The 14,174-nt window shown below is 40.3% G+C and overlaps 1 protein-coding gene across 1 annotated transcript in view; it reads left to right on the top strand.

Moving 5' to 3' along the window:
* Positions 1–9,689, top strand: part of LOC141106248 (calcium/calmodulin-dependent protein kinase type IV-like) — a 117,586-nt gene extending 107,897 nt beyond the window's left edge. The window contains exon 12 of the mRNA XM_073596868.1: positions 8,129–9,689. Within this exon, the coding sequence (XP_073452969.1) occupies positions 8,129–8,356 (228 nt within the window). The 3' untranslated portion in view covers positions 8,357–9,689. The remainder of the gene's footprint in view (positions 1–8,128) is intronic.
* The last annotated feature ends 4,485 nt before the right edge of the window (positions 9,690–14,174 follow it).

Raw genomic sequence — 14,174 nt, 5'->3', positions numbered from 1 at the left:
AGTGTTGTACAGTTTTAAATGTCAACTTTCATGTTCATGGGCACATTATTCGTTCGTATCAAACATTTTTCTTTCGGCCTCTAAAACACCATTGTTTTGGCCATATGCATTTGCCCACATTTTTTAGGGCCTACTTGTATGAAACTAATTTGGTTGTGTAGATGGGTTTGTTACTAGAATGAAATGCAAACTAGATTCTGTGTAAGGAGAGGACACTCTGCAGCTGTTTTCACATCTGGACACTGGAGCACTAGTGTGGGACACAAGAACAACATTTTTATTAGGGGGGCCACACGGGTGCTCCAGTGTATACTATAGGGGTGTCTCCATCTGTGAAACTTGTACAAAACAGGTAAAGTATTGAAGCTTGACAAAGGACACTAAAAATTCTACATCTTGGAACTCTGCCAAAATAGACAATTGTAAGAAAAATGAGGGGAATAACTGCGCTACAGTGAAATACATAAACAATAACAATTATAGCCGTGATTCATCTATGTAACACAAACACAGTGAAATTAAATAAGAAAAAAAGGGGGGTTGAATCGCGCTAAAACAGATTGGTGATCATACACATCATCACCAAACCAAATATTTAGAACTAAGTGAAGAGTTCCCCTTTAGTGTATACATAATATACAAAACACATGTCAAATGAATAATCAATCCAAAAATAAAATGTTCAAAGTGATAATAAAAAGTCCATGTTTAAAAAATAAATCACCCAAGTGATATGAAAGTATCTTAAAAAAGTTCCAAAAAACAAATTCTTGCTGTGAGAAGAAAAAAGCGTGCTTGGTCCACCACCGTGAAATCAGACTGGCCGCTTACCAGAAACTCATGATCCCCCGTTACAGAGGATCAGAGAAAGCTGTTTGTTAATACTGCTTCGAACCACGACCAATGAATCAGAGACCTTATACCGAGATGGGACATCAAAGACTGCAGGGTCAGGCTAAAGATGTTCACACTGACAGGTACTCAGACATCAGCCCACAGCATTGCAGATACGGTCATAGAAGGAAAAAAAGGCTCCATATTGTGTAAAATCATTGACTTTATTGGATAAGTAAAAAGTTAAACTCACATGTTAGTAGACAATAGTAGGCATGTAGTGTAGTCTGGAGCGCCGGTCGGAAGCTCACAGACAGCCCGTCCTACTGGAAACAACAGCAGCGATGGGAGGTGACGAGAACACGTCGCTCTGCCCTACGCGGCGTTTCGTGATAGAGTCACATCATCCAGGGCCCCTGGATGATGTGACTCTATCACGAAACGCCGCGTAGGGCAGAGCGACGTGTTCTAGACAATTGTACCCCACTTCCAACCAATGTTTCATCTTTAAAGTTCTGCCATCAAATATCTGTGTGCTAAGTATACCATTTTTGTTTAACATAGGGGAGAAAAGACTCGGAGGACACCCCTCATCCGAGGAGACCAAAGACCCCCCCCCCACTGGAAGAAGGGGAAATACCCCAAACACAAGAAGAGCAGGAGGAGGAAGAAGACGTGGTGGAACTAGTCACCACAACAGGTGAGTGTGTGCGACCACAGGCTCAGGTAAGAGATGGATGCCGGCATATTTATAATACCTGCTTTTTTTTGGTTTCTCTCTTTTTAGGTGATCGTGATGTTGTGGATCCTGATCCTTTCACCACGGAAAGTGCCCAGATCCTGATTGGGGAGATCATGGGGTGTAATTTAGCATTGGAAAACGTCAAGAAAAACATCAATGATGTTATTCAAAAAAATAATAACATCATTGATGTTTTGGGGAGAGTTTAAAACCCCTCCAAATCCCTTTGTTTTTTTGTGTGCTACAATGTTCAAAATGTTTTTGCGATTTTTATAAAAGCCAAATTTGGAGGATGCACACAGTGTGTCAACATGTGCTATCTGCCATCACGGGAGATCAGTGGACGCATTTTGGGGGTGCAACCCCTTCCTAACTAATAAAGTAGCTGTGAGGAAGGGGTTGCTCCCCCAAAACACGTCCCTTGATCCCCCGTGATGGCAGCTAGCACATGTTGACATTCGTAAATTGGTGTGCATCTTCCAAATTTGGCTTTTCCTGGGGTGACTTCACCCCATCTGAACGCAATATCAAACACAGTTCCTAAATACTCATGTCTGATATTGCCTTCAAGTTCTACCTAATGTCAACTTTGTAAGTTCAAGATTTGTGTCTTTCTTGTTGTTTGGAAACATGCCTGTTTTATCTTAAATGGACATTTCTATTTTTGATAATGCCACCCCAAAAATTGTTATACAACAAACATGTTGGTTTGTTTTAAAAACCTTTTCTAAATGCACATGTGATTGTGCAGGTATTAAAAAGATTGTTAATCAAAAATGTGTGGATTATTGTCTCAACGCTACACCACTTTTGTGGTGATGTAATTGCCGCTTTCTGTGACAATGGGGGTTATTTCCTAAGGGCAAATCCACTTTGCACTACAAGTGCAGTTTCAGTGCATTTTCAAGTGCACTTGTAGTGCAAAGTGTCTTTGTCTTTAGTAAATAACACCCAACAGTGCTTTGTATAAGGTTACACAATCACGCCATTTTCAGGACTCACCACATTTCTGTCAGGGTCAGCTAAAACAAACACAAGCAGTAAATGTCACCAAAGATTAGCTTAATTTTTTTGTTTTATTTGATCAAGGTTTCACAGATTGTCTGGCATATTGATGGCCCCCCTACCCGCAAAGAACTCAAGGTATCTTAGCCGGACATCACGGGCACTCAGGGAGAGCAAGCCAGGACGGCCACTTTCAAGCGCCGTCAGGGTTGTTTCATTTATAATTCCGGCCTCAGGCCCAACTGAGCCAGCATAGTTGGCAGAATGTTGCCGTAAAAAGTTATGTAGAACACAGCACGCCAGGATTATATGATTCAGTTTATACTCGACCATATGGATGGGTGTAAGAAATAGGCAGAACCGGCTGGCCATGATTCCAAATGTGTTCTCCACCACTCTTCTGGCTCTGGCCAGCCGGTAATTAAAAACCCTCTGGTCCGGGGTGAGGGCCCTCATCGGGAATGGCTGCATAAGGTGGTCCCCCAGCGCAAATGCTTCATCCGCAATGAAGACGAATGGGAGTCCTTCCACATTGTCTTCTGGAGGTGGCAAGTCAAAGCTGCCATTCTGGAGACGCCTGTAAAACTCCGTCTGGGCGATGACTCCACCATCGGACATCCAACCATTCTTCCCCACGTCCACATACAGGAACTCATAATTAGCCGACACCACCGCCAACATCACAATACTATTGAACCCCTTGTAATTATTATAGTATGACCCTGAGTTGGGTGGTGGGACGATGTGGACGTGTTTCCCATCAATTGCCCCTCCGCAGTTAGGAAAGTCCCACCGCTGGGCAAAGTGGGAGGCCACAGTCTGCCATTCCTGTGGCGTGGAAGGAAACTGTTGATGAAAAAAAAAAATAGTCTTTTTGCACATTAAAACATGGAAAGCAGATTAGACACAAACATTCTTGGCCAACATCCAGATAATATTTATTAAGGGGAATTTTACAACACCAAAGTATAAGGTACACCTATCATATTCCCCCTCCCCCCCCTCATGGGCCATTTCTAACATTATGGGGGGGGGGACTCTTGGACAGGTAACCCTCTCCACTTCATTGAGAGATGAATGCCTAAATAATGGGTATTACTTGGAACAGCCTCTCCTTAGTTATAATATTGGCAGCCCACTGGACAGGTAAGAAGTGTCATAATACAAAGATATAAATACACATTGTACACATTTGAGCACATTTGGATATTCTGCTATTACCTATCAAGATAATAATAGTATACAAAAACTGTAAACAGTACCATTTGAAAGTATACAGGCAGGCCCTTGCACTACATGCTTTGGGGAATTCATCCATAAATCTGACCACAAAAGAGATGGGTATAGTGTGTATGGGTTTGGCAAAGTCACCAGATAGATGATTGAGGATAGATAGAGAATTGGGATCAGCTGACTTAGCAGTTGGGGGGAGGGAGGGTTAAAAATGATTTGGGGTCCCCCCCAAAAAAAGCCTCTGGCACTCTGCCTGAATTTAAAACACACATCAGATTTCTAAACATTTTAGGGGGTGTTTGGGGTAAAGCACTACTATGGAGCTGACAAAATACATTGTTAAGTGACTACATGAGGTGAATATAGGGCCAGGAGAGCATGCTGGGGAGGTAAGTGAAGGCAAATATGTATGAAGGACAACAAAAATAATGACATAAAAATCCAGCATGCATGAGGACAAAGGGGACATTCACAGCATATTACAATCATGGTAATTAGGGAATGAGGAAAGAAATACAATATATTATCAAACATTAAATACAATAAAATGTGATATTAAAGGATAAAAATCTTACATTCATATACTCCTTCTGCAGGACCTGGATGATGGCAGAACAGGTCTCCGGGATAATGATCCCCAGAGCCTGGGGGGAGATACCTGTCGAACTTCAAGTCCTGCAGGCTTCTCCCCATCGCCAAGTACAGCAGGGTAGCGACGAGCCTCTGCTCCGGAGTGATGGCTTGCCTCATGCAGGTATCCTGCCTGTTAATATAGGGGGTCAGCAAAGCCAACAAACGGTGGAAAACGGGGTCCGTCATCCGGAGAAAGTTCCTGAAATCATCAGGATTATTCTCACGGATCTCGCGGGGCAAAGGCATATGACAGAACTGGTCACGCTGGAGCAACCAATTCTTGGTCCATGAACTCCTCCCCACCCTGTTCAAGGACTGTACTTGTGTCAAGGTCAGGACCCCAACACCAAGCCCCCGCACAGCACGAACTCTACGAGGAGTATGTATACGCAACATGGCTAGAAAACGGTCGGCTGCTCAGAAAGAAGTAACAGAACGCACTGAAGAACAGCAAGGCCTGTGAAGAGCGACCTGAAAAACAGTAACGAACAAACAAGAACACAATGACTAAAGTCACGCGGAGCTTGCTTGCACGCACTAAAGAGCAGATACAAACCCACAAGCACAAACTGAACCGTAGAAAACGATCTGAAAGCCACGAGTCTGAAAAAGCGCGAATCATCTCTCACCAAACTTTTACTAACACGAGATTAGCAAAAGGAGCCCAAAGGGTACCGCGCTTGGTTCTGAACTGGCCTTTTCTAGTCTCGTTGTACGTGGTTTACGTCACCGTGTTCTTGGCTATCGGAAATTCCGACAACTTTGTGCGACCATGTGTACGCAAAACAAGTTTGAGCCAACATCCGTCGGAAAAAATCCTAGGATTTTGTTGTCGGAATGTCCGATCAATGTCCGACCGTGTGTACGGGGCATTAGTCTTAATGTACATGGGACGTTTTAGAACCTCTCCTGAACAATTTAACTTGACAGAAAGTAACTGACGTTTAAAAACGTACGTTTTGGCACGTTTGCATGCCACGTTTAGCCGCGTTTGAATTTAGAAGCTTTTTTTTTTCAAATAGTCAAAAATTAATACCACCTGTAAACAAAACGTGGCTAAACATGAGTTACCGCATTTACATGCGTTTTCAAGCTGTTACAGGCATTTGGCTTTTCAAATGCCTCTGAACATCCCTCCTGAACGCATTTTTTCGCTTTCCAAAAAATGCTTTTAAGCTCGAATGCCTAGAAACGACTATAAACGACCCTGTGTACATGGACAGATAACATAACATAGAGGAGAGTTCAGGGGCAGCTGAAAAAAACACCCAACTTCTCCTAAACGTCCGTTTACCAGCAGCAGTGTACATGAACCCTTTAAGTTAGGCAAGATACAGTATCTTACAAAAGTGAGTACACCCCTCACATTTTTGTAAATATTTTATTATATTTTTTCATGTGACAACACTGAAGAAATGGCACTTTGCTACAATGTAAAGTAGTGAGTGTACAGCTTGTATAACAGTGTAAGTTTGCTGTCCCCTCAAAATAACTCAACACACAGCCATTAATGTCCAAACCGCTGGCAACAAAAGTGAGTACACCCCTTCCACTCCTACATGACGACATCTTGACACTTTGGGCCCAATTTGGACATTTTCACTTAGGGGTGTACTCACTTTTCTTCAGTGTTGAATAAGTTTGAAAAACCCGCGCTATAGAGACAATTGTAAATAAAAAAAAAATAAAAATAACAATGCAAATATGTGCATTGGGCTGCTGTAGTGCAAGGTAAACGACCCCAAGTGATAATAATATAGATGTTAAACTCAGCGCTACTCCAATAAACAATAAACAGTAAACTAATATATAATGAAGTGCCTACATCAGTATAATCAATGACATAGTATTAATTAACAATGTAAAATGCTCAGTGCAATTTGTTTATTGTTTATTGAAGCAGCGCTGAGTTTAACATCTATATTTTCATTTCTTCATTGTTATCACATGAAAAGATATAATAAAATATTTACAAAAATGTGAGGGGTGTACTCACTTTTGTGAGATACTGTATATCTCTATATAGACCAGCTTTAACATTGACATTACTTTTAGTAGTCAGTTTGCTTAAAGATGAACCCCAAGCTAGAACAAATTGGTTGTTATGTCTAGGGTCCCAAAATATGGAGCGATATATACCGTATTCCACACTCCAGCAAGCTGCTTTCATCCATGCAACCCGTTCAGCGCTGTCTTTTCTTTAATGACTGTGGTCGCAAGCTCACATCCCCAAATACAATGCAGGTTTGATAGCCCTGCATTGCATGTGATGATGCTGAGGGACAGCCCACATGTTGGAGCATCAAGGTGAGGAGGGCAGCACTGGAGCCTGCCAGAACAGACAATAGGGTAATCCTGTCTTTTTCTCTACCCCCTAAACATAGCTATGATCTACGTAACCCTCGCAGTGTGGGGGGACTCCACTACAAAAGTATTTTTGTGCTCCAGCCCGGTTCAGATTTAAAAGAAAACCTGTATTGAGAGGAATATACAGTTTACCAAAATACAGATCATAAATAGAATACTCACATTTTTGTACATGCATGTTAAAGAGGAGTTCCGCCCCATAAAGAAAAAACTATTAAAAGCCGTGGCGAACTGAGCCAGAAGTGGGAGCGGGTACCTGTCAAAACCAGGTATCTACTCCCCCCTCCCCCCCAAAAAGGTTCCAAATGTGGCAGTGGAGGGGGGGGAGGAGGCAGATAAGCAGAGCTTCCCCTTTTTAGTGGATCTCCGCTTTAAGATTTTTTAGCACCCAGTGAATGCACCAACTTAAACATAGCATAGTTGTGAAGTCTTATACTAAAGACAATTGTGTGAACTTACTGAACATTCACATAACACATAGCTTTGCTAAAAAAATTATTCTTATGCAAGTCAGTGTTGCCAACCGTCAGTATTTTTACTGGCAGCCAGTAAAAAACGGGCACTTTTCTCCTACCAGGAAATGCCAGTGACCGGAAAAACAGGTTGCCAGTTAAAAATATAGCTGTGACGCTCAGCTTGGAACTGAGCATGTGCAGTTCTGGTCTGGAGCAGGCCGAGACCATCCGAGTGCCTGCTACAATGTGTTCAGGCAGCGCTGGCGGGGGGGCGGGTCTGGTGGAGGCAGTGTCATGTGATGGGAGCCGAGCAAAGCGGGCAGGGCTTCGTGTGCAGGTCTGCGGGACGGGAACAAGGCAAGCCGGGAGCGGGACTGTCAGTACTGATTGGACTGAAGGGACCACCTGGTGTGGAGAGAGACTGTCACTTTGACTCAGGAAGGGATGTGTTGTGTCAGTGAGGTGTCATCATCATCTGTGCTGCTGCACACTGCTGTCACTGTATGGGTGCCTGCCCTTTCTAATTTCTTGCCCTCCCGTGTACTGTCCTTGAGCTACTTACTTACTATATCGAAAATAAAATAAGAAATATGTTTTTTTTCCTTAATATCTACCATGAATCACATTGCTAATTGCATATTGTGCTTGCTTGTAGCCTAAATACTGAAATTTGCACTTAAAAGTGTAATCTTGTAATTTTTGTGAATGTTAGTAAAAACTTGGCTGAGCCAGTAAATTTTGGGCGTCATGTCAAATTTCAATCTGGTAGGTTGGCAACACTGATGCAAGTGTATTTTTTATTCATTCCGAATAAAAGTATCAAAGTGATTGTATTTTTCTGATATTTTATACTCTTTAGGCAGCCATGAAAGCTGTAGTAGCTTCAAGCCGCTTAGGAAGCCACAGTCATGTCGAGAACTCAAGAAGTCTGCAAAGCTCTGATGTTCCACAAACATGTAATTGTTCAGGTTCTGATGCAGGAGAACTCCTTTCGACAACTAAACAGCAAAGTATCTTGCAAGAACCATCTCCTGAACCTGTACAACAGGAGCATTCTATAGTCACAGCCATTGGAACTGATAGTTAACACCATCATTATTTTGCCACCTTTTCCTGCTCAAACAAATTTTTATGACGCAGATGAATGCAGGGTCAGTCAAATACCAAGGACGTTCATTAACCAAGTGTGAATCATGTGCTTATGATAATCTGTGTAAAAGACATCAAGAAATATTAATAGCCACAATAAGCTTCAACTAGGACAAATCAAAGCTGTTCTATCCTTCTAAATGAAGGAAATGCTATTTCCTAAATAATTATGGTGGCTACACTAGATAGCTTTTACATTATGGGCACTTACTGATAACAGGGCAAAGGAAAGTAAAAGTGCATCAATTTCCAGCTGTTATTTATTCAAGTGGAAACTTTAGTTTAGGTTTTATGAGTGAGCTCTATTGTGCTCATATAGTTAAAGTAATAGTTTAATTAGTTCTGCATTTCCTTGTGTTAAAACCATGCTGTTATACCTGGGTTTACCATAACTTTTTTATGGATTTGAGCTTAAAAAAACAGTGATCAGCTTTATTCTGAGTATATTTTACGATTTCAAATAACAACTGGAACCGGATATCCTCTAACCACATAATGATTAGGAGTATTACTTAATATACCTGCCAAGATAGAGAGAAACTCTTAGAATCAAATATATTTGACACAAAAATGTCCCAAAGGGGAGATGTCCTATCACAGGCGTAACTAGAATTTTCAAGGCCCCGGTGCAAGAAACCATGAAGGGCCCCCTGACCCCCAGCCGAGACCCTTCCCACTGATCCCAGGGCTCTTTACTCCCATTGTGGGGCCCTTTATTACAGTCTCAAAGCGGGACACTTTTACATGTTCTGCAGTGAGCCCCCTTCCTGCTGTCTTGGGACTCCCCCACGACGGTGGAACACCAGGGCCCAGTTGCAAGTGTGACCTTTGTGACCCTGGAAGTTCCACCACTGGTATCAGCAGTTTTTTGTTTTGTTTTTTGGTTAATTTTTTCAATTATTTTGTACCATTTTTTTATATTTTTACAAATCTATTTTATTTTGTATTTTTTAGGAGTCCCATTGGGGGACTTTGGTGAAATATCAGACCTGTGATGTTTCACCTTTGAGACAGAGAAAAGAGATTGAGGACACAGCCCTCAATCTCCATTGCTGCAGCCTCAGCTACAGAGAATGAATGGACAGGAATAGCTCTGTACAGTGCTTCCCGTTCATTCACAAACTAAAGCATAGTAAACTTATACATAGTAAAGTTATGAATGAACAGAGTCAGTGATCAGTAAAAAGGAAGGGGCCAATAAATGACATTTTTGGCCCCTTCCACGCTCTCCATCTTGACACATCTCCTACAGCAGCCGGGGGGGGGGGGGGGGGGCAGTGGAGCACGCAGGGGGCTCGTGGCAGCTGGAAACAAGTGAAATGGTTAGGATGGGTGGTATATGGAGAAATTGATCCCCTCCATTTTCACCCTGCAGCCACTGAATGCCTGGGGAGGGAGAGGGGGAGAAGCAGGCTTTTGGCGGCTGCAGGAGAAAAATGGATTGGAATAGCTCCCCCATAAGCCACCCCGCCACCCCTTCTATCCAGGTGTAGAACAGGGGAGCCGCACATGCTCCCTGGAGCATGGGGCTGGGTCATAATTGCAACCACTGTAGCTACGCCCCTGTGTCCTATCAGCATTTCTCAATATAAACTTTGTAATACATATGCAGAAGTATTACTTTTTATCACATACTGTATATCATACCACAGACATAATACAACAAACACTTAAAACCAATTGAAATATTTGCTGCAAGCCATGCATATTCGGTTCATATTGCATTTTTCTATTTGTTGTTCATATACTGTAGCATTATGCATTGCCCATTGATTTGATATTTCAGATATTTACTTCCATTTTCAAACACATACCCGCAAACTAAAGATCAAACCACCACCATCTTGGAGGTGTTAGTCCCTTTTTGTTCAGTTTGTACCTGGTTATACATATGCATAATTTAATCACTCTTAAACTGTCTGATGGAGTCTTGATAATGTTGAATTGCATCAAATTCATGTTGCTAACTCAATATTGAAAAAGCTGTTATACCTAGACAACCTTTGAATCTATGAGCACACTTTTGCACATTTGTTTGCTTGCGTTTGTTTAGTACAGTTGCTTGCATTTGAACCTAATCTGGATTAAATTGAAATGGGCAATATGTATACAAAGCAAAGTCAGGTAACTTTCAGAAACATTCAAATCAATGTACAATGCATACTGCTATAATGAAGAACAAATCGCAAAAGTGCAATATGAGCCATGTACACGTGCCCTGCAGGGGATGTTTTAAGTGGCTTTAAATGTTTGTCATATTATGACTGTGCTGTATACTGTATATAATATGGATCAGTTATAGTTTTGCATATGTATTAGAAAGTTTATATTGAGAAACCCTGATAGAGACATGTCTGCTTTGGGATGTTTTGTGTCAGATATATTTTTCAATGTACCTATAATGCTAAAAAATAATCTTAATCTCTTTTATTTTTTTGGGCATGTCCACATTTAGTATTGGTATTATAAAAAAAAAAGCTTAAAAAATGCCATGAGAGATTGATCTTTGTGATGTATGTGAGTGTTTTATATGTTTTTCTTCAATTATTAAAATCTCTTTTTATTATTATGATCGAATGTGCCTTCGTTTTTGTATGATTTTTATGTGTTTTTTTTAAACGGAATTCCAGCCATACTTACAAAATTAAAATGAATAGCCCATTAAGATAAATTATTAAAACCAGCTTTTGCTGCAGTGTTCTCCCTCAATCCAGAGATTTCCTCCACAGTGCATTTTTCTGCTGTTAGATGCTAGAAAGGTCACTAGTCTACCATTTATTGTCTTTTCTCATAGGTGTTTCTCATATGGCCCCTCCTGTACAACCTCATGTGACAGCGCAATTTAAATTCAGTTCTGTTTGTTACTCAAATACTGCCCTTTAAACACTTGCCAAACAGCCGCCGTCATTATACTGTGGTAGGTCGGCTCATTCCTGCAAACCGCCATAGGTGTATATCAGCTCCTCTAATGCCCAGTACACACGGTCGGACATTGATCGAACATTCTGACAACAAAATCCTAGGATTTTTTCCGACGGATGTTGGCTCAAACTTGTCTTGCATACACACGGTCACACAAAGTTGTCGGAAAATCAGATCATTCTGAACGCGGTGACGTAAAACACGTACGTCGGGACTCTAAACGGGGCAGTAGCCAATAGCTTTCATCTCTTTATTTATTCTGAGCATGCGTGGCACTTTGTGCGTCGGATTTGTATACACACGATCGGAATTTCCAACAACGGATTTTGTTGTCGGAAAATTTTATAGCCTGCTCTCAAACTTTGTGTGTCGGAAAATCCGATGGAAAATGTGTGATGGAGCCCACACACGGTCGGAATTTCCGACAACAAGGTCCTATCACACATTTTCCGTCCGAAAATCCGACCGTGTGTACGGGGCATAAGAGGCATAGAAGGCACACGCCCACTGCGTGACGGGGGATCCGATGTGCTTGGCCAGCGGCCGCGATGTCCACCGGCCACAAGGGATCGCAGGAAAGAGAGCCAGAACGGGGATCTGTCAATGTAAAAAGACAGATCCCCATTCTGACAGGGGAGGAGAGAGTGATCTGCTGTTCCTAGTGATCAGGAACAGTGATCTCTTTCCTCCTCCAGTCAGCCCCATTCCCCCACAGTTAGAAACCCAGGGAACACAGATGGAAGGAAAGAGAAAGAAAGAGACAAAAAGAATGGAAAGAAAGGAAGAAAGAAGGAAAGAAAAAGAAAAGAAAGAGAGGGGGATGGAGAAAGAAGGAATGAAAGAAGGAAAGAAAGAAAGAAAGAAAGAAAGAAAGAAAGAAAGAAAGAAAGAAAGAAAGAAAGAAAGAAAGAAAGAAAGAAAGAAAGACAGAAAGAAAGATGGACAGGAAAGAGAAAGAAAGAAAGAAAGAAAGAAAGAAAGAAAGAAAGAAAGAAAGAAAGAAAGAAAGAAAGAAAGAAAGAAAGAAAGAAAGAAAGAAAGAAAAAAAGAAAAAAGAAAGATGGAAGGAAAGAGAAAGAAAGAAAGAAAAGAAAGAAAGAAAGAAAGAAAGAAAGAAAGAAAGAAAGAAAGAAAGAAAGAAAGAAAGAAAGAAAGAAAGAAAGAAAGAAAGAAAGAAAGAAAGAAAGAAAGAAAGAAAGAAAAAGAAAGAGAGAGAGAAAGAAAGAAAGAAAGAAAGAGAAAGAAAGAAAGAAAGTTGGAAGGAAAGAAAGATGGAAAGACAGAAAGATGGAAAGAAAGACAGATGGAAGGAAAAAAAGAAAGATGGACAGGAAAGAAAGAAAGAAAGAAAGAAAGAAAGAAAGAAAGAAAGAAAGAAAGAAAGAAAGAAAGATGGAAGGAAAGAGAAAGAAAGAGACAAAAAGAAAGGAAGAAAGAAGGAAAGAAAAAGAAAAGAAAGAGAGGGGGATGGAGAAAGAAGGAAGGAAAGAAAGAAAGAAAGAAAGAAGAGATGGAAGGAAAGAAAGAAAGGAGAAAGAAAGAGAGGGAGAAGAAAGAAAAGAAAAGAAAAGAAAAGAAAAGAAAAGAAAAGAAAAGAAAGAAAAAGAAAAAGAAAGATGGAAAGAAAGATGGAAGGAAAGAAAGAGAAAGAAAGATGGAAAGGAAAGAAAGAGAAAGAAAGATAGAAAGAGGGAAAGAAAGAAAGAAAGAAAGAAAGAAAGAAAGAAAGAAAGAAAGAAAGAAAGAAAGAAAGAAAGAAAGAAAGAAAGAGAAAGAAAGAGAGAAAGAAAAAGAAAGAAAGAAAGAAAGAAAGAAAGAAAGAAAGAAAGAAAGAAAGAAAGAAAGAAAGAAAGAAAGATGGAAGGAAAGAAAGAGAAAGAAAGAAAGTTGGAAGGAAAGAAAGATGGAAAGACAGAAAGATGGAAAGAAAGACAGATGGAAGGAAAAAAAGAAAGATGGACAGGAAAGAAAGAGAAAGAAAGAAAGAAAGAAAGACATATGGAAGGAAAGAGAAAGAAAGAGACAAAAAGAATGGAAAGAAAGGAAGAAAGAAGGAAAGAAAAAGAAAAGAAAGAGAGGGGGATGGAGAAAGAAGGAATGAAAGAAGGAAAGAAAGAAAGAAAGAAAGAGAGAAAGAAAGAAAGAAAGAAAGAAAGAAAGAAAGAAAGAAAGAAAGAAAGAAAGAAAGAAAGAAAGAAAGAAAGAAAGAAAGAAAGAAAGAAAGAAAGAAAGAAAGAAAGAAAGAGAGAGAGAGAAAGAGAGAAAGAAAAAGAAAGAAAGAAAGAAAGAAAGAAAGAAAGAAAGAGAAAGAAAGAAAGTTGGAAGGAAAGAAAGATGGAAAGACAGAAAGATGGAAAGAAAGACAGATGGAAGGAAAAAAAGAAAGATGGACAAGAAAGAAAGAAAGAAAGAAAGAAAGAAAGAAAGAAAGAAAGAAAGAAAGAAAGAAAGAAAGAAAGAAAGAAAGAAAGATGGAAGGAAAGAGAAAGAAAGAGACAAAAAGAAAGGAAGAAAGAAGGAAAGAAAAAGAAAAGAAAGAGAGGGGGATGGAGAAAGAAGGAAGGAAAGAAAGAAAGTTGGAAGGAAAGAAAGATGGAAAGACAGAAAGATGGAAAGAAAGACAGATGGAAGGAAAAAAAGAAAGATGGACAGGAAAGAAAGAAAGAAAGAAAGAAAGAAAGAAAGAAAGAAAGAAAGAAAGAAAGAAAGAAAGAAAGAAAGAAAGAAAGAAAGAAAGATGGAAGGAAAGAGAAAGAGACAAAAAGAAAGGAAGAAAGAAGGAAAGAAAAAGAAAAGAAAGAGAGGGGGATGGAGAAAGAAGGAAGGAAAGAAAG

Source organism: Aquarana catesbeiana, linkage group LG01, assembly GCF_042186555.1.
Source record: "Aquarana catesbeiana isolate 2022-GZ linkage group LG01, ASM4218655v1, whole genome shotgun sequence".
In the NCBI taxonomy this organism is placed as follows: Eukaryota; Metazoa; Chordata; class Amphibia; order Anura; family Ranidae; genus Aquarana; species Aquarana catesbeiana.
The sequence above is the reverse complement of the archived record's forward strand: the minus strand, read 5'-3'. Positions and strand labels throughout refer to the sequence as shown.